This window comes from Trichomonascus vanleenenianus (assembly GCF_965637985.1).
Source record: "Trichomonascus vanleenenianus strain CLIB 3782 genome assembly, contig: TRVA0_036S, whole genome shotgun sequence".
In the NCBI taxonomy this organism is placed as follows: Eukaryota; Fungi; Ascomycota; class Dipodascomycetes; order Dipodascales; family Trichomonascaceae; genus Blastobotrys; species Blastobotrys vanleenenianus.
This window is the reverse complement of record NW_027481851.1, coordinates 1,081-20,091: the sequence shown is the minus strand read 5'-3', so window position 1 is coordinate 20,091 and position 19,011 is coordinate 1,081. Positions and strand designations below refer to the sequence as shown.

General features: G+C 49.0%; 7 protein-coding genes across 7 annotated transcripts; 2 read left to right on the top strand and 5 right to left on the bottom strand.

The window, feature by feature from the left end:
• Nucleotides 1–1,123: 1,123 nt before the first annotated feature.
• SEC2 (guanine nucleotide exchange factor SEC2) lies at nt 1,124–3,580 on the bottom strand (the record flags this gene model as incomplete). The annotated part of the gene is made up of 1 exon (XM_076686323.1): nt 1,124–3,580. The coding sequence occupies one exon, from the start codon at nt 3,578–3,580 to the stop codon at nt 1,124–1,126; it is 2,457 nt and encodes an 818-aa protein (XP_076539396.1).
• Nucleotides 3,581–4,532: 952 nt separating this feature from the next.
• ATG18 (autophagy-related protein 18) lies at nt 4,533–5,893 on the bottom strand (the record flags this gene model as incomplete). The annotated part of the gene is made up of 2 exons (XM_076686322.1): nt 4,533–5,665; nt 5,713–5,893. The coding sequence occupies 2 exons, from the start codon at nt 5,891–5,893 to the stop codon at nt 4,533–4,535; spliced, it is 1,314 nt and encodes a 437-aa protein (XP_076539395.1).
• Nucleotides 5,894–6,243: 350 nt separating this feature from the next.
• Nucleotides 6,244–6,736, bottom strand: MGR2 (Mgr2p; the record flags this gene model as incomplete). The annotated part of the gene is made up of 4 exons (XM_076686321.1): nt 6,244–6,341; nt 6,397–6,419; nt 6,469–6,559; nt 6,622–6,736. The coding sequence occupies 4 exons, from the start codon at nt 6,734–6,736 to the stop codon at nt 6,244–6,246; spliced, it is 327 nt and encodes a 108-aa protein (XP_076539394.1).
• Nucleotides 6,737–7,635: 899 nt separating this feature from the next.
• Nucleotides 7,636–8,207, bottom strand: SDD2 (Sdd2p; the record flags this gene model as incomplete). Its single annotated transcript, XM_076686320.1, has 3 exons — nt 7,636–7,858; nt 7,936–8,046; nt 8,101–8,207. The coding sequence occupies 3 exons, from the start codon at nt 8,205–8,207 to the stop codon at nt 7,636–7,638; spliced, it is 441 nt and encodes a 146-aa protein (XP_076539393.1).
• A 231-nt stretch (nt 8,208–8,438) lies between these two features.
• Nucleotides 8,439–10,145, bottom strand: ALP1 (amino acid permease; the record flags this gene model as incomplete). The annotated part of the gene is made up of 1 exon (XM_076686319.1): nt 8,439–10,145. The coding sequence occupies one exon, from the start codon at nt 10,143–10,145 to the stop codon at nt 8,439–8,441; it is 1,707 nt and encodes a 568-aa protein (XP_076539392.1).
• A 2,986-nt stretch (nt 10,146–13,131) lies between these two features.
• On the top strand, nt 13,132–15,924 carry PIK1 (1-phosphatidylinositol 4-kinase; the record flags this gene model as incomplete). Its single annotated transcript, XM_076686318.1, has 1 exon — nt 13,132–15,924. One exon carries the CDS (start codon nt 13,132–13,134, stop codon nt 15,922–15,924), a length of 2,793 nt encoding a protein of 930 aa, XP_076539391.1.
• A 352-nt stretch (nt 15,925–16,276) lies between these two features.
• On the top strand, nt 16,277–17,659 carry DRN1 (Drn1p; the record flags this gene model as incomplete). The annotated part of the gene is made up of 1 exon (XM_076686317.1): nt 16,277–17,659. The coding sequence occupies one exon, from the start codon at nt 16,277–16,279 to the stop codon at nt 17,657–17,659; it is 1,383 nt and encodes a 460-aa protein (XP_076539390.1).
• Nucleotides 17,660–19,011: the final 1,352 nt, after the last annotated feature.

The window sequence follows — 19,011 nt, the reverse complement described above, 5'->3', positions numbered from 1 at the left end:
CAGGTTCGGACGTGAGCGATGTGTAGCATCGACTGTGGGGAAACGGTCGGCTATCTTTTCTCGTCCGTTAAAGTTCCGGGAATACCACCTTCCTCCACCCGCATGCCCGCCTTTCAGCCTACTGTATTCGGGGGCGCGGCTCAGCGTTTTTTTCTTTTCGAGCACTCCCGGTGCTGTGCGCGGCATTTACTCCGAAGGGCTGGAAGGTCTTGCCCTGTTTGGTCGTCGGAGCACTTTCGGTTTGATTGTGAGTTTCGCCGAGGCTGCCCACACTGTGGGACCTATACGATTCAGGTATTAACTGAACAAAATATGCCGTGTCTCTATTCAGTAGCCGGTTTTGTTGTGAACGAACGCTATGCTATTTTGCCTTTTTTTTTCTTCCGCTTGGCATGCCTGATATTTGGATGGCTTGATGGTAATTGGACGCACTGCTCCGGATTTTCACATTTTGTGGAGTGCATGTAAGCCGTGTTGGTGTAACACGGGTCATCTCCATCATCTCGGCCGTCATTTGCTCGCCCCGCTCTGCATCGCACAACTCCGCGACCGCCGCAATCCCTGCGGCTCTTCACCCCATCTATACCTGCCATATCCTCCACGATCCCACCGCGTAGCGGTACCCCTGGGGGTTTGGGGGCTGGCCCCCAAGTACGCGCTGCTCCTCATGGCATGTAAACGTCCATACTTTTACGCTATCTTTGCATATCTTCCGCTTCTCATGGACTGACTGGGCCATACCTTTTGCCCCAATTTATATAGACTCATCCAGTACTTTCTGCCGGTACTAGTCATCATCGGTTGTTTTCGCTTCAAGCCTAGAGTCATCTACACCTTCGACTTTCCATCATCAACATCTTTCGCCCCAATTCTTATATGGCTCGTCCATATCTTCCACTTTTTATCATCCATACCCTCCTCTTGTCCTTCTACTTTCACAGACCTTGCTTTACCCTTATCAGAGACTTAGACTTCTAATAGACTTCTCATAGACTCTTCTATTCTCAAAGACTTCTCATAGACTTCGCATAGACTTCTCATAGATTTCCACTTGTCATAAATTCCCGCTTATCATAGAACGAGAAATATGTCATAACAATTCCTATGCAATATATTACTTATTCTATTTCGTCTCTGGGCGGCCGAGCTGGACTTTCTCGGCAGTGCTGACCTCGGCGACCTCAATGCCGTCGCTGTCATAGTTGTCGCTGTAATCATATGCGTCAATGAACGCAGAGTCCTCTTCGCTGGATCCATGCGCTGGGCTCTCCTCCTTGGCTGATGTATTATCGCCCGAGTACTCCTCCTTGACTATTGTATTATCTTCCTCGCCCAAGTACTCCTCCTTGGCTAATGTATTATCACCCGAGTACTCCTCCTTGGCTAATGCATTATCGCCCGAGTGATTAACCCTGCCAGAGTCTTCGCCAGAGTCGTCGTCAGAGTTGGCTAACTCTATATCCTCTTGTTTATCGCTTCCATTATTCGCATGCGTGTCATTGTCATCATTATCATTAGTATTATCGGCCGTCACATTATTGGTATTAGCAGTAGCATCCGCGGCATCGGCAATCTTTTCGGTGGGAGTAGTAATGGCAGTACCTTCGGTAACAATAGTAAAGGAACTAGTCTCAGCAGTGATAACGGCACTCGTAGCGGTACCATCACTAGTATCATCAACAGTAGCAGCATCATCAACGGTTGTAGTACTAACAGTGGTAATTTCCGTCACAGTAGCATCCCCCGGGGAAGACGCCTCGCTCTCGTCCAATTGAGCACTGGCCGAGCGGCTAGTGATCATATACTCCTCACTCGTGGCTGATGTCAGCACAGAAGCCTTCTTCCGCGGCATGCCAATAGGCGTAATAGGCATCCCCGTGAAGCACCCACCGAGTCGCGCCCAGAACATACGCTCCCTAAGCTTCGAACACTCCTCCCACGCCCGCATCTGGCTCACCTTGTCCTTGTCGTCAATCCTCCACACGCCATCGCGAACCGACTTCATAAACGCTATAAAGTCGCACACCGACCGCACACGATTCAAACAGTAGTAGCACAGCGGGTACCCCAAAGACACGACATCCTCACCGTTGCTGCCACCATTATTACTGCTCGAATTGTTGTTGCTGTTGTTGTTGTTAATAGACGTAGACGTGGACGTGGACGTAGCAATAGATGCACTATCGTTGGCCGTGTTGCTGTTCGTCGGAGTAATGCCAAACATACCGCCGCTGAACGAGTTCGACGCAGAATGGACCGAAGTCTCGCCGCTGTTCTTTACAATTCGCAGATTGTGCATCCGCGCATAAAGCAGCGACCCCGTCCGCGACTCGCCACATAGCTTGCACGGCGCCTTGGTAGCCACAGGCGGGCCCCCCTGGGGATACGCATACAAATGAGTGCTATTAGGCGTGTCGGTGCCAGACCCAGAGACGCTCACATGGCTGTACAAATCGCCTCCGCCAAACTTGTACCCCTCGTTAATGCCTGAAATGGGTTCCACGACTACTGTTCCCTCGATGATCGCCGCCATGAGGCTCCTCCGCGCGAGCCATGACAGGTTCGGGCTCTGGTCTAGCCTTAATGTCGGCTCGATGTCGTCGCTCAGCGTGCGCTTAAAGAATCGAAACTCTTTCAGCGACGGCGGTGTGTACTGTGTCCTTGAATTATCCGGCGTCGAATTGACAGAGCTCCCCAGCAAGCCACTAGCGCCAGAGAACCCCAAATGGTACTTTGGAGTGTTTAGCACTCCCGGGGATGCTGGTGGAGGCGAATGGCTCTTCGGAGTACCATACTGTTCGCGAATTGCCATGACGTGCTTGTGATGCTGCGAAAGACTGTTAAACTCACTGAACGCCTGGAGATCGAGCCTCAGCGTCGGTCTTACAAAGCTCGACAACGAGTACTCCTCACCGCCCCGCGCCTGCTGCGTCGGAGTCGACGGCATCGAATAGTAGTCGTCCGAAGGCTGCTGCTGTTCGCTGGAGGAAGAAACGCCTGCATTTCGATCCAACGGTGACGGTTGGAGCCCCGATGGCTTGTCACTCTGCTCGGCAGAGGGCGCACTCATGAGCTGTTGTTGGTAATACTGCGCAATCGACACGTTGAGGCTCTCGCGCTTGTCCTGCAGCGCGTGTTGCTCCTCTTGTTCCGTCAGGTCCTGGAGCACTGTCTTGAGCCCGGCCAGCTGCTGCTGCATGTTCTCCAGCAGGGTGTCCTTCTCCGTGAGCTGGAGCTCAAGCTGATTGTTGCGCTTGGCGATCATGGCCGTCTCGCGGTTCGCCGCTGCGACCCGCTGGTTGGCGTCTTCAAACAACCGCGCCGACAGCTCTTCCGAGTCCTTCTGGAGCCGGTCGTAGCGTTCTTCGGCCACGCGCTTCGCTCCAAAAGCCTCGGCGACCTCTTCCTTGGTCGCCATCTCTTTCATGGTGTCTTCGAGACTCATCTTGTCCCTCCGCGCCGTGTCCAGCTCGCGCCGCAGCACCTGTACCTGGTCCTCCAGGTCCGCCTGACGGTCGATCGCCTGGATCAGCCTCGTCGACAGGGCCGTCACCTCAGCCGACAAATCCACATCCGCCATTTCGTTGCTTGTTACTGTGTCTTCCCCCCCTGGCCCGACGTACGTGGCTTTGCTTATTTGTCTCTCCCGACCGAAAACGCCCAATTCCCTACACGCGCGGCCATCACTACCGACGACGCGACCCATGCGGGGGCCCACTGGCTGCTATGACGAGAGAGAGGAAGTTAAAAAGGGTGATGTAGTATTGTAGCGATAGTTGTGGGAACTAGTTGCACCAACCTCCCTCCCCCCCCCACCCCTCTTACAGCTCCGCTACTCGGAGACACCTTCGTGACGCTATATGGGTTCGTAGAGTAAGCTTCGCGTAGAAGACTGTTTAATTCTTTCAGCCTATTCATCCCGTTCAAATCAACTGGTTCAAATCAATCCATTCAATCCGCTTTATTCATTTTCTTCAACGAATCCACTCAACCTCATTCAATAAACCCAATCAACTCAATCTGCTCAATCCATTCGTTTCAATTTATTCAATCTTCATTCAATCAACTCAATCCAGGCAATCCAACTTATCCAACCCATTCAATCAACTAGTCCACTCAATTCAACCTATCCAACTCATTCAATCAACTAGTACACTCAATCTAACCTATTGAACCCACTCAATTCACCATATCCAATCTATTCAAGTACGTCAATCCGATTTACTCAATTCATCTATTAATCCATCAACCCTCCTCATCCCAACTATGCTTATCAAAGAATTCTACCCGTTCTACTGCTCAACCGACAATGATTCATCTCGATTGATCCTTTCAGTCTCAGCTTAGATCGAAGTGCAAGCTATTCTACCGTACGCGGTGGAATCAATTTATCCGTACACAAATTAATTTAGTCGGCCTCAACCATGCATTGGCTTAATAACATTCATCTATATAAATATAAATAGACCATACTGTTTCATGTTAGCATTAAAATAACCGGAGAAAACCGTTCCTCTTCTCTCTCTTAGGTGTCAACTACTCTCATCCGAGTTATCAAGCAAAGAGTACTGCTTCGTCAGCTCACATTCCCCGCCGCGCACCATGTCTATGGCGTACTGATAAAAGTACCCCTCAGAGGTAACGACGTACGCGGAGGACCCTGATCCGCTCAGGGCCACCACGGACTTGGTTCCAGCCGGAGCAGGGAGCTTGACGTATGCAAAATCACGCTCCTTGGGCTCCCACATCTCGGCGACTGCATTCGGGAGGTACCCGCCCACAGCCCCTGCGACTTGGCGACCAAGACTCTGCGAGGAGCGCCGCAGGATTCCGGCGACTACCCCACTGCTGCGCTTGCCTTCCACGTACGCGTCGAGATTTTCCGGAGAGCTCGATGAGTTGAGCTTCGGCATAACCGTATCGTCGGTCCCGGTCGCCCCGTCTGGTTCCGGCGAGGGCTCGCCCGTCGGCCGCAGTTTGAAGATGTGAATCGTCTCTGTCGCCGAGCTCACCGCCAGCAGGCTCGCCGACAGGCTGAAATTGATGGAAAACACGCGCGACGGGTACGTGCCGCGCCGGAACTGGTACAACTTACGCCCGCTGGGCACGGCAAAGATGCGAATGATGGTTCCCTTGTCCGATGCCGTCGCCAACAGGCTGCCGTCGCTCGACAGCGACAGCACGGACAACGGGCTCTTGTGCGCCTCCACGACATTAACGGGCTGCAGCGTTAAAGCATCGAAGATCGTAACCTCGCCGGTGCGGCTCGGCTGCGGCGTCGGTGCGGCTGGCGCGTGCGCAGGCATGCTGAGCGACGCTAGCTGCGGCGTCGCCGACGGGTACACGAGGTAGCACATCTCCGAGGACGGCGAAAGCGCGCAAATGGCGCCCGGATTGGGCGACGCCATCTCAATTGTGTGTAGCAGCTTCATGTTGCTGATGTCGTATATGTATATCTGCTCCTCGAGCAGCACCACGAGCCGCTTGCGGTTGAGCAGCACCTTGAGCACCGCCGTCGGGAACGTCAGCTCGCAAATCGTGTTCTGGCGCTTCGTGTTCATGATGCGCAGCCGCCGCGGCGACAGCGCCGGCTGGTCGCCCATGCCTACAACCGCAACAAGGCTCGTGCAAAACAGCATCTCCACAATCCCAATGCCACCATCGGCTACCCAGTTAGTCAAGCCCCCCGCAGCCCGACAATGGCTCACTTACCGTTGAAGAAACACTTCCCAAATGGCTCGCACTTGTATATTTTGTACCCATTCTTGGTGCCCACCGAGATGCAGCTGAAATCCTGGTTGAAGTTGACAAAGTTAATTGCATCCTGTTGGAACGCCATGGCTGCCTGCTTAATCACGGTGGTGGATGGCGCACATGGTGACCCTCCCTCCATATAGAAAGGAAGGGGATGTGCCCGCATTGCGCGCGCGCACGCAAGCCGGCTTCGCGACATCGCGACATACCCCGGATTTACTTTCCGTCTTCTACTACCGGTATCTTGGTGGATTTTCGAGGGCCAGCCCTAGAGCTCCCGCGGTTCCGCTTCGCGGAGTATGCGTAAGCAGTTGTGTTTATCTCCGTCAGGCGGGGCCCCAGGGGGGGTTTAGGGGGACTGGTCCCCACAATTCCCCTAGTTAGATGAAGTGTATCCGAGCTCCGGTAGCTACGCTACACGGAGAGATTAGGGTGGCAAAATGATGTATGTTAGTTTGAGGCTTTGTACAAGAACAGTGGAAGGCTAATTTAGTTAGAAAGGTCCTTTCGAGACGCAATACGCGCTCGTGCATAGGCCAATTGCCACTCGGCAGGGTGTCGCGGCGCCCGCTCCTCGGATCGGATGACTAGTCTGTTAGCGGTTGTCTACCCACAATTTGTTTGTGTGAAGAGCTCACTTACCTGAACCAATGGACATGAAGAGACTGGAGATCACCGTTAGCAACATTATACAAACTGTGGGGTCTAACTTACCCAAAAGTAGCGGCTGAACCCATCATGTACTGGCCAAGAGTTCGCATGAAACCATTTGGACCTGGACCGTTCTGGAAGATGGCAATACCACCTGTAAGTCGTTTAGTTAGTACTGTAAAGAAAGTCCGGGGGGAAGGGGGGAGAACGGCTTACCGAACATAATACCAATAACGGCACCGACGGTAGTGCCCATCATGGCACCCATCTTGAACTTCTCAAAGTTCGACGGCTGGCCTTGGCCTTGTGGGATCTGCTGCACTGGAGGCATTTTTTATGGCGTTGTTCGTATATCTGGAGATTTCGAAGTCTATTTGAAAAGAAAAATTTGGATATTTTAGCGGGTAGTTGGGAGATTTTCCCGTGTACCGATATCGACAAGATGCTGCCTGGTAAGCACTTCAGTTGGTTATTAAATGAGTTCACTATGTGGCCCTATATGCTTAATATGCTATCTCTTTGAATTGTGTTAAAGACTGGGGTTTAAGATTGATATATAGGCTTTGGAGGTCCTTTGAAGGCGTAGCTCTGCATGAGATGCCTTTGCTACACTCCACAACCTGTGGAAGAGAGAAAGTTATAGAACTACAGTAGTAAGGCGCTACTCAATTGATCTTTATCTTTGTTAACCAGTAATTTTAGTTGTAACGGCTGACAATTTGCACCTTTTTGTTCTCTCGTTTACTGTAACAAGAACTTATGAATACCAATACCGTAGTGAATCACCGATACATGGTGAGATACCAGTGGTACCTACAATTGAGCGTTGATAACGGTGCAGTATCCATAATGGTCTACCACTGGCATTTTTTTACAAGACCTATTGTGCTCAAATGTATTATGCAAATTACTTCTCACTCGTGGATTACCAACACAGCGAAAATACCTTTAAGAACCGATTACGAAGTACCGGGGTACAGTAATGAACTGGCGGAGGTGCCGAATAATGGATCCTCTTACTGAGTTGTCGTCTCAGCTGTAGATGATTTTCCAAAGTCCATTTAAGACAAGACGATTCCCTCAAAGTCCAATATAGAGCATTGAGCTGAGGAAATAACATGTACACGGTATTATGGGCAAGGTGACCAGGATGTAAGAGGATGTAACATGCTACATATACCAACAAAAATTACATCTAGGTACGGTTAATTGCCAAAGACTAAATGCTAATTAATCAAAAAAGTCATCCTCATCAGAGTCGGCGTGAGAGTCCTTATGAGGCTTGCCATAGTCATCATCGTCGTCATCGTTTCGTCGGGTGAACACTACCTTGGTCTGGCTGGTTCGCTGTTCCTGCTGCGAAATCTGGTCCAACAGCGATACAAGCTCCTCTTCAGAAACCTTCTGTCGAATCTGTCCACTTCGTGCCATTCGGATAAGTAGATCTTCGACACTAGATGAGGTCAGCATGCCATGATTTCCCGAACCGAGAATCAATAGATGTAGAGATCATTAGATCTAGAGACTTACCTCTGAGCCCGCTGAGGACGAACAATTCTAATACGGGAGAGCCTCTCACGAGCCTGAGGGCTCAGGATCTGCAACATCATGGACTGTCGCATTTCCTCCTCCTGGCTGGCCCTGTAATCGTTAGTTAACCACATTCGCATCTTAAATTTCAATATAATAACTTACTGTTGGCTTTGATCCTGCTGTTGCTGCTGACCAGCATTCTGACCGCCGTTTTTCTGAAGCTCAGCTAGTCGAGCCTGTCGGATAGCCTGTAACTCGGAGTCGTCCATGATATACAATGTTCCTTACAGTACCGGACGGCGGGTTGGGAAAATTTCGAACCGACGACACCCTACCCCTCAAGTGAGCCAACCCCTATTGACCTACCGGACACCAGCGACACCTATCCGATAAACGAACAGTGGAGAAAAGTAATTATCTTGCAGAACACTCGTACACAAATATGGCTTGGTATATATAAAATACAAAACAGAATTCATTAAGTTCGTAAATACAGAAAGTTAGCACAAAACATCCCACATCTTATGCCAGAGAGTCTTACTCTCCTTCTCCTCCCAGACGGTTCTTTCGACTTCTAGTCGGCCCGAATCGAAGTCCATGTCTTCGAGCTTGATCATGAATGGACATCGGAAAACGACCTGGAAAATAATCCACAGGGCGACGAAAATGAACAGCGAGATGTAAGCAGTGAGGAAAGTGTCTGCGCTGAAATTGAAGAAGCAGCTAAAGCCCTGGAGGAATACAATGCAGAAATTCGCGATAAATGCGTACCATGTGGAGTATGGAGCCCATTTGGCCGTGAACGGTAAGGAGTTCCTGTCAATGCCCTTTACCTTGAGACCCTGCATAAATCGAATGTGACAGAAGGAGATGGCGCACCAGCCAATCATGCCGCCGACGGCAGAGATGTTGAGCAGCCAATTGAACACGGTAGTGGCGGAATTGGAGACATTGAGGAACGCAAATAACCCAAAGACGGCCGTCAGGATGACGCCAAACACTGGAACGTTCTGCTTGTTGCACCACTTGAACCATTTCGGCGCGACACCAGTCTCGGCAAGGGCGTAGAGAATTCGTGAGCCGTAATAGACATCCGAGTTGCCGGCCGACAGTACGGTCGAGAGAATCACAGCGTTGAAGATGGACGGCAGGACCTTGGTGCCGGAGTTGATGATGGCGATGACGAATGGCGAAGATGCAATGTAGGAGTCATCGCTCTCCAGCTGCGGATCGTTGTACGGGACAAGAAGACCCATGAGGATGATGGAACAGATGTAAAAGACGACGATTCGATAAAACACCTTGTTGATGGCCTTCGGGACGTTTTTTCGCGGGTTTGACGACTCACCGGCGGCGATACCGACAAGCTCGGTGCCCTGGTACGTGAAGGCAGCATTGACGAGGGAAGAGAGCCAGCCCAGGAACCGGCCACTGTTTACGTTTTTAACGTAGATGCCTGGGCCCCAGGGGCCAGGATTTCGCCAGTATCGGAAGCCAACTGGGCCAGTCTTGCCAGCGCCGCACACCATGCAAAAGGCGTAGATGATCCAGCCGACGACGGCGACGACCTTGACGAGCGCCACCCAGAACTCAATCTCACCGTAAAACTTGACAGCGCACAGGTTGAGCAATGTGATTACGACGAAAAAGATAGCGATCCAGGCTGCATTGGGAACAGCGTCGGTCCAGTAGTTGAGGACCATTGCCGCGGCATTAATCTCTACGGCGAAGGTCAGGGCCCACGAGAACCAGTAGAGCCAGCCGAGCGCGGCACCAAACGAAGGCGAGATAAACCGTGTGCTGAATGCAGTGAACGAACCGGTAACAGGGATGTAGGTAGTCATCTCACCGAGCGACTGTGTAATGGAATACGCCAGCGAGCCCATGAACAGGAATCCAATCAAGGCGCCCACTGGTCCGGCCTGCGACAGAGAGTCCGCGGTACCAATGAACAGACCAGAACCAATAGTTCCACCGAGAGAGATCATGGCCATGTGTCGAGCCTTGAGCTGACGCGCCACCTGTCGAGTCTCGGGGGTTTCGTCCTTGGGGTCGTACATCTCATCATCGATGGGTGGTTGCTCATATATGCCAGTGATAGGTTGCTTTTCAATGTCTTTTGAAGGAGACGGTACTTGTTGGCTCTGGCCCGTAGAAGGGTCTTCTATGGCGTAGAATACCTCCGGGTTGTTCGTTTTATTGTACATGGTTAGGCTCAGTTATGGAGGAAACGAGAACCAAACCAAGGTTAGCGAGAAGCCCCCTAAAAGGCCTGCGAAAATGGGCCACATTTATACAACTGATTTCCTCTCGAGCACTTGTCTGCATAAACTCCGTGGCTTTCTTTTTCGCATACACCCGCAGTTCAGCGCTGGGGTTGACTCTTCCAATGGGTCCTGCGGTGGTACTTGATGGGTTGACTCTTCCTTTTCAACGTGTCCTGCAGCATTTGAGACAGGTACTCTACGCACGGTTGAGCATACGCCTTGCAATGTACACAGTATGAGCAGCGCTGTCTCACAGATTATCTCCAGACCGTAGCCTGTCGAACGGTAATGCAAACCAGCAAATTATGAGTTAGAGACCTGCCAAATTAGGGCCTTCGCTGCTTCCATGGCATCACGATAGTCTTCTTCGCTTTTTCGCCTCTCGAGTCCGACTATGTACTGTACTGTACGCTATGGGCATACACGGGCTACCCACACTTCTCCACCGTATTTCGCAGTTTGTCCTTGCATACGTCGCAGACCGCCCCCATTTTCCAAGCCTTATACGGTCCCGTGCGGTCAAAGCCTTTACCTGATCGCAGGTAGTGGGCCATACGAGTCCCCGCCCTCGCCAATTCCGCCTCTGTTCAGCTGTTCTTGATGATCATTTTGACTGTTCCAGATTGGCCGGTTGCATAACCGTTGGTGATTCATTTTTCCACCCCCGCTTTTTCCGCCCTCGGGCAAGGCTAAAACATCAATACGGCGATGGGAAAGAAGGAGCGAAAAATCCATTTCATCATGGACAAAGAGGGGGGGGAGGGCTGGAAGCATCCAATGTAGAACTACGTCGTTTCACATTCAATCTCTCAAACAGACATCCTCGGTCATGCAGCCCTATAACCTGTGTTCTGTACGTCAACTGGCAAGATTAGGTCTGCAGATCGGTTTAAGCGGGGGTCGCTTTACGGAAGCCTTCTGAATATCGGGCACCAATGGCTTCTTCACTTTTCCCGGTCCTATCGAATATTATCTTATTGATTTTTTTATCAGCAGGTCTCAGTTGAATAATGCATGATCAAAGAGCACTTTTTTTCTTCCTCAGCCCATTTTCTCTTGCTGAAGATAGAATGCGTCTATAGTGGCCCGCCTGTTCTCGTGCAAAAATGGAGGAGAGCACTGGGCCGCGTTTGATTGCACTTAGCGGTGCACCACGATGCGACCCCTCTCACAGCGATAGGTTTAGCCGTACGATGGTACTCACCCACGGTCTCGAAGCGGATTTTCCATCGCAGACATGATCTTAGCTTTGTGGAGAGGTTCTTTTAGCGCGAGCGGAACTTCGAACCGTGGACATTTGTGCCTTGATATTGCGGGGGCCATTCCTGGCTGCTACAGCATTTTTCCAGGTGATCCATACCGCAGACTGTAATTACTGGAGGCAACTCCGTATCATAGAAAGCCTATAGACTCAGGTACGCTGTTTCTTCAACCTTTCCTCCGCGCACTAGAACGTGGATATCGAATTCCATCGGCGATGAGTTGGGCGGGGGACGGATCTGCCCACTTGCCTCTCTTGGTGGCCGCCTGGTTTTGGTTAGAAATAGATCCAACCCCCCCCCCCCCCCCCCTCCTCCGCCGATTATCACTCAACATCGGTGCCGTGGGTTTTGAACCTCCAAGAAAGGGAGGAACTCGAGTAAAATACGTAATGGGGTTCTAAGCATCCCCAGAGGACCGCCTGCATCGCAGCCGTATTTGAATAAGTGTGGTACTAATGTCTCCTCCATTTTGTGGGGATACCGTTGGGCGGCTATCTGTCATTCCGTCGTGCTCAGTAATGCACAACCATGCGAGTAGTGTGCGCAGGGTACACACTTCGCACTGCGGGACTGTACGTAAAATGAAAAGAATGGTTCAATTTATCCATTCAGCTGCGTCTTTGTCTCTACCACCTGCGTGACAGTGCTGTACTTTTATGGCAATACTGATTGTACGAGGATCAAGTCAATAGCAGAGTTGTTGAGCAATCTTGCCTGGCACATTGGGAATGCTCATCATGATCTATCAATCATTCCTTGCAATTATACATGAATCCACATTCCATTGAGGCTACTTACCTACTTGTAATACATGCCATATATTTTTTGCGCAGACAGGTCTTTTCGAATAGTTGTGTATGAGTGACGGATAAAACTGTGATATGTATCCCTGTCCCCTATGCACTGGTGGTACGTACTGCGGTAGTAACCAGGTATAGCCAGGTACTGTAGATTGGGCATTAGCTGCAGGCGCTCACAACCGCTTATTCAATGTCAAGAAATATACGGATACCGCTTGTTATTTTTCCAGCGAATAAAAATTAATGAAAGCTCGGATCAGTAGGAGCTGCTAAAGCCGTCCGTGCATTCGAGATCAATACGGTACATACCGTATTTGATCATTGCATGCAATGTCTATCTTCTACGAAATTAGCAGTTGTTATTTCACAAAACATAAACCCTTTCAAGCATGCAATGGCAAAGCATTTCGCTGGCTGAAACCCAGAGCAGCCTGTAAGAAATACATCAAAATACGCTATTGTATAAATTCTTGCGCAATTCAAAATCCATCATTAATCCTGGTGGATCCGACTCAATTAACTTCAGACGACTGGCACATAATATTGAGTGCGGCGGTTATTGTCCCATCCCCAAGCGTCGGCCCCCCTTTAGTACTGAAGTTCCATGTGTTAGTTTCTATTGTGTGAACACGAAATCAATAAGCAGGTCGACCTGAATTGGAAGCATTTCCACACAACGATATTGAAGAAGGACATTCGCTTGCATCAGTCGTTCATTTCCTTCTTCTTGAAGCCTAGTTTGTGTATATGTTGTCGCAATTTTTGATGGCGAACCGAGCTTGAACCAGTCTGGAGAGACTAGCTGTCGAAAACGTCATTACAACAGACAGATATTGTACTTCGCGCTGAAAACAAATTGGCCAAATGTCGGATCATGGCATTCGCGGAAGCGGCAATGCTCTACTTCTTCGCTTTATCGACTCACCGCATTTCACGCTCTTTCGCTGCGTGCAGTACTTAGAGCAGCACGCCAATAATGTCGGTATTCACCTCTACCTGTGCCAGAAGCTGCGGTCGTACCCTTCGAAGGAGATCCAATTTTTTTTGCCTCAGCTCGTGCAACTCCAGGTTACCGTCGAGACGGAATCCATGGCTCTTGAGGACCTGCTGGTAGACCTCTGCAGCGAATCAACCCATGCGACGCTCTTGGTCTTTTGGGAACTGCAAGCACACCTCACGGAGCTGGCGTCTGATCCAGAGAGCTACGGATTCCAAGTTTGCAAACGGCTTTATAATAAGCTCCAATATGTACTGTTCAACGTGGGCAATCCGCCAACCATAAAACTGCGGGAAAATACTGCCCCAGCGTTGGTATTGGCATCCGTAATTGCCGCGGCACCAGGCCTCCCCGGGGTGGCTGAATTCATCAAGCCTCTTGTAGTTTCTCAGGGGCGTAAGCAGCGATCTCATGTCTTCCAAATTGCCTCGAAGCTGTTGCGCAGCCGCTCAGCGTCCAGTATGCATCTCGCTAAGCTACAGAACTCTCGAGACGCGTCCTCGACGCCTGATTTGCATTCTACGCAGGATGCTCCCGTTAAAGCTACGCCTCAGAAAAAGCCATTGGAGAAGAAATCTGCCATCCAGCGCGTGCGATCCATGGAGTATGGCAAGCAGGAGTCCATGTCCCTTCCCAACTTAGCCGAGAAGGAAGAGGAATTCAGGCAACATTCCCCCACACCCTCAGTCACTTCAGTGGCGTCAAATAGCTCTACCAACAACTTTACTGCTACTGGAGCGACCCAACTGCGCACGATGCCTTCGTCATCCCTATTGCCGGAGTCTACCTACGATGAAAGGGTCAAGATCCTGAAGACGAATTATTTCCGGTGCCAGACCCAGTTTGTATATGCGCTTCAGGCAATTTCAGCGCGGTTGCTCCAAGTGCCAAAGCAGGCCCGCCTGTCGGCTCTGCGAGCTGAGCTAGCAATGCTCAATCGAGACTTGCCTGCGGAGGTCGACATCCCTATGCTTCTGCCAAATTGCGATGACGAAGCCACCCAGAACCGAATTGTGCGAATATCGTCTGCCGAGGCGACCGTGCTGAACTCGGCCGAAAGGGTACCGTTTCTTCTCTTGGTTGAGTATCTCAAAGGGGACGTCGACTTTGATCCGGATAACGACGCCAACAAATACTTGTTTGGCCCAAATGCTCCCGACAGGCGATATATTTTTGATACGACTTATGAACCGATGAATCTGTCGAATTACCAGCGATATGACCCGGAGAACGCCCAGTATGATGACGAGGAGGAAAAGGACATGGCTGATATTAGCGCTCTCCGCCAGTACGAGAATAAAAAGGAGCTCGATGTGCAGGATGCTATTTCGGCCTCGCTGTCGGTGTTTGCGCAGCGCCCGCCGTCTCCTCTTCCGCCACAGGTGGTACAGAAAGAGGGTGTAGCGTCCTCTCCACGGGCATCAGATCTCTCTTTCTCGTCTTCCTACCCTACGTCAATACCATCTACGCCCACAATGATGAATCACAACCAGGGATCATTTGAGGTTACTGACTTGGCTACCCACATGCGAACAGCGGCCATTATGTTGACGCAATTAGATGCGGGAGGTAGCAAGCTTCCAAAGAGCGATATTAGTGCCATTAAATCACGGATCATTGCTAGCATGCAGTCAATGGAAGAGCATACCGCCTACTCTGGCATGCAGGGCGAGGCAGGTGAGAGGAAGTTGGAAAATGACTTGAAGACTGCTGGTATGACCTCGTCAAATAGTGATGATCCGAGTGCTGCTAATCTAGGAGAAGATTGGGAGGCCAGGAAACAGCGAATCAGAAAATCTTCTCCTTATGGTAGCCACCCTAACTGGGACTTGTTCTCAGTGATTGCGAAGACTGGTAACGATTTGCGACAGGAAGCTTTTGCGTGCCAGCTAATCATGGCCATGGAGAAGATTTGGAAGGACACCGAGGTTGATGTCTGGGTTAAACGCATGAGAATTCTTATTACCAATGACTCGTCTGGCCTTGTCGAGACTATTACTAACGGTTTGTCGATTCATTCTATCAAGAAGGCTCTGACCAATGCCTCAATTGCCTCTGGGAAGAATCCGAAAGGAACAATCGCGTCTCTTGTCGACCATTTTGAAAGCAAGTTTGGAGGTAAGGACTCTGAGAGGTACCTAATGGCGTTGGATGCATTTGTTAGGTCTCTTGCAGCATACTCCGTCATTTGCTACATTTTGCAAATCAAGGATAGGCACAATGGTAATATTCTATTGGACAATGAGGGACATATCATTCACATTGACTTTGGATTCCTGTTGTCTAATTCTCCAGGCAGATTTGGCTTTGAAGCAGCGCCATTCAAATTGACCCAGGAATATGTTGATCTGATGGGCGGTGTTGGTTCGACGTGGTTCGAAATGTTTAGAGGACTCCTCAAGGAGTCGTTCAAAGCGCTGAGGAAAAATGCTGAATCGATTATTATTCTGGTGGAGATGATGGCTCGCGATTCAGACCTGCCGTGTTTCTACTTAGGTCCAGCAACAGCCATGCAATTGCGCCAACGGTTCCAGTTACAGCTAAGCGATTCTGAGGTTGATGGCTTTGTGGATAATGTTTTGATTCAAAAGTCCATTGGCAGTATTTATACCCGGCTTTATGATCAGTATCAGCTATTGACGCAGGGTATCTACAGCTAAGATATCGCACACATAAAGATAGATTTAACTTAATGACTAATATTTTGCATTTAAGTACGCATTGGTCTCGGTCATTGCAGAGCGGTTTATTGTTCTCTCGGGGGCATGTTTAGGCAGGCACTGCGGGATCGGTACAGTACAGTAACCGGTGGTCCCAAAGACCAAGTGCGATAACTTGAAAAATCAATTTATCCTCCAGATACAGAAATGGGAAGCCATAAAATGTAAGTATTATAATTCGTTATGCAAGTATGCTAACCTATCTAGATTGGTGCTAGGATATGCGAAAAATGGAGATCTAGATTCTCTGATCCAAAAGGCGAACGCAATCAATGCAAAAAATGGACCATTCATGTGTCTGATCATTGTCGGCGAAGATGTCGTTTCCAGCTCAGATTCTCTCAGCAACTTAACGACCCCACAGCTAACAGTCTACTTTAGTCAAGCAGAGCTACCTGACGGTGTTAGTGTTGATAGTGAGAGTGGCGAGGTCTCTGAGAACTTGATATATCTAGGGGGGATAGGCCAAATCAAAACCGCCGAAGGAGTTACCATTGCTGCTTGCACAAAATATGGTGAAAATATTGAGGAGAAGCTAAAATATGCAGCAGATATTTTAATCTCCAGTCGCTGGCCGACGGCTGTGACGAATGGTACCAATGCCGCAACGACTTTGAATGATTTTAACTCTATCATTCACGAGGATTCGTTGGTGGATGCGGTTAAGAAGACACAGCCGCGATATCATTTCACCATTTCAGGGCCGCAGAAAGACGTTTTCTGGGAAAGAGTTCCATACAAATGGGACACTTCAAAAGAGAGTCAAATTACACGGTTCATTAGTCTCGGTTCATTTGGCTCGAAAGCGAAGTGGTTCTATGCCTTCAACATTGCCGTCCCTGACATCCCCAAGCCCGATCCTGTAGGCACAACTAAAGTTCCATTCCCTACAACTGTCGAATCGACAAGATGGCAACAGCCAAAGGATAGAAAGAGAACGAGAGTGGAGAGCGAATTCGATTTCAGAAATCGACGTGACAACAAGCGAGCGGCGATGAAGCCTGTTGGACCGGAAGGGTGCTTCTTCTGCTTGTCCAATCCAAACCTGGATAAGAATCTAGTAGTATCCATAGGGGATGAGACGTATGTTGCCCTGGCAAAGGGCCCCCTGACTACGCCTCAGATCCTAGACAACAAGATTGATTTCTCTGGCCATGCCCTGGTACTACCACTGGCCCATGTTCCGTTGTGGGAACACGTGCCATTGGAATCCAAAGACACTGTCTATGTGGAGCGACAAAAGTATCTTGTTTCTCTGGCCGAAATGTTCCGTTCAAAAGGACTCTCGATGGTCAGTTTTGAACTCAGCCAGTCTCGCGGAGTTCATATCCATACCCAAGTTGTGCCAATTCCTGGTTCTATATCTGCAACATTGATTGAGAAAGAGTTTAAAGCAGAAGCGCAAAAGGCGAGTTGGGTGGTCTACAAGAGAGAGCTCTCTCCGGACGAAAGTGAGTACTTCAAAATATCAGTCCCAGGTGAAGAAAAACCACTGGTTATAGATTTGACTACTGTCAATCGGTTTGACTTTCAGTTCGGCCGGAAGGTTCTCGCTCGACTGCTAAATGCTGAAAAGCGAGTTAGTTGGAGAGAATGTGCTCAAGCTCCGGAAGAAGAATTGATAGAATCAAATGCATTTAAACGTGCATTTAAGGATTACGATTTTACATTGTAATGTGAAGTTTCTGACGAACTTAGAAATTATAGAAGTTGCAAGTTCTGTCCTACAATTTATTATGTTCATTCTTAATATCAGGCATCGTTTATTATTGACTGGCTGGGTAAAAGAAGCTCTACTGCTACAGTGTAACGTTCAAGGACCACTAAAAGGTTGATTATTCTTGTATATGTTAGAAGCTCCACCGCTGGTTCATTGCAATTAAGGTTATCTCTGGCCATTTCACTAACAGCAACAAGCTGTCACATAATTACGTTGCGGGTTAAAATTGCTTGGTATGTGGATGGAAAGCTCGGGGAATAGTCTATCGAAATAAACTACTTCAGAATAGTAAAACATGCGATGCTGCTAGTGTCAGAGATGCATTTGCATCCTGTTATGTCTTGCAACATGACGCATCACAGACAATACATCTCAGGGAATTATGATGAAAAGTTTTCAGCGATATGAACATGATTATTATCATTGGTATAATAAATTGGGGGTATTTCAACTTGTTGCTCGAAGGTTATGAATGCTGTTATAACGGCGATAAAATAAGGCACGCCAGGATAACCTAAGTCCAGCGAAATAAAGACTAATCTGTTCCTTAGATACACAAATAGTATTTTCAAAGTCCAATAAGAAATTATTCTGGCATAAAGGTCGTCTCGGTGTATATGAAAGGCAGTGATTTCACAGAAGTTTTAAACCACATTCATTCGGTTCTAATGTTATTCCCGGTAGATGGCGTTTATTTACGGTACTAGCTACAACTGAGCCATACTTGGACCGAAGACCTGGAAAGTTAATTTCTTAGATTTGTAATACCACATGCTTTTGCTAGTAAGTGAACACATGATACGAATGACTGTTACACTATAGTTATACGGTAACCAGAACACAGCGCATGAAAAATAAAATACTGGATCATCATAAAGGCGTGTCAATATTATCTAATCGATTAAGACGAGGGCCAGACCTCGTAACTGATCTATTGATTCTGTTGGGTGCCAGAGAAGAAAGCACCAGGAGATACTTCGAGTCATACACCAAAGCAGGTAAACCCTCTAAAGGGTATGATCAGAGAGGTAGACTCCTAGGATCGCGCTAACTCCTCGGAACGCACTATGTCCGTCCCGAAGTTAGTCTCCATTATAAGAGCACAACTTCACCTATTTTCTCTTTTCCTTTTCTTCACCGTTTCTATTGTGAACACTCCGGTGTTACTACGTGTTTGATCTACAACACATCAGGTAGCTGTAGGCACTTGCCCATCTACTCTTTGAAGTGCAGTTATTCTTATTACGTTTTGATATGGACTTTACCTTTGATTCTGTGGACTATTGTTAACTCAGTACTTAGATATT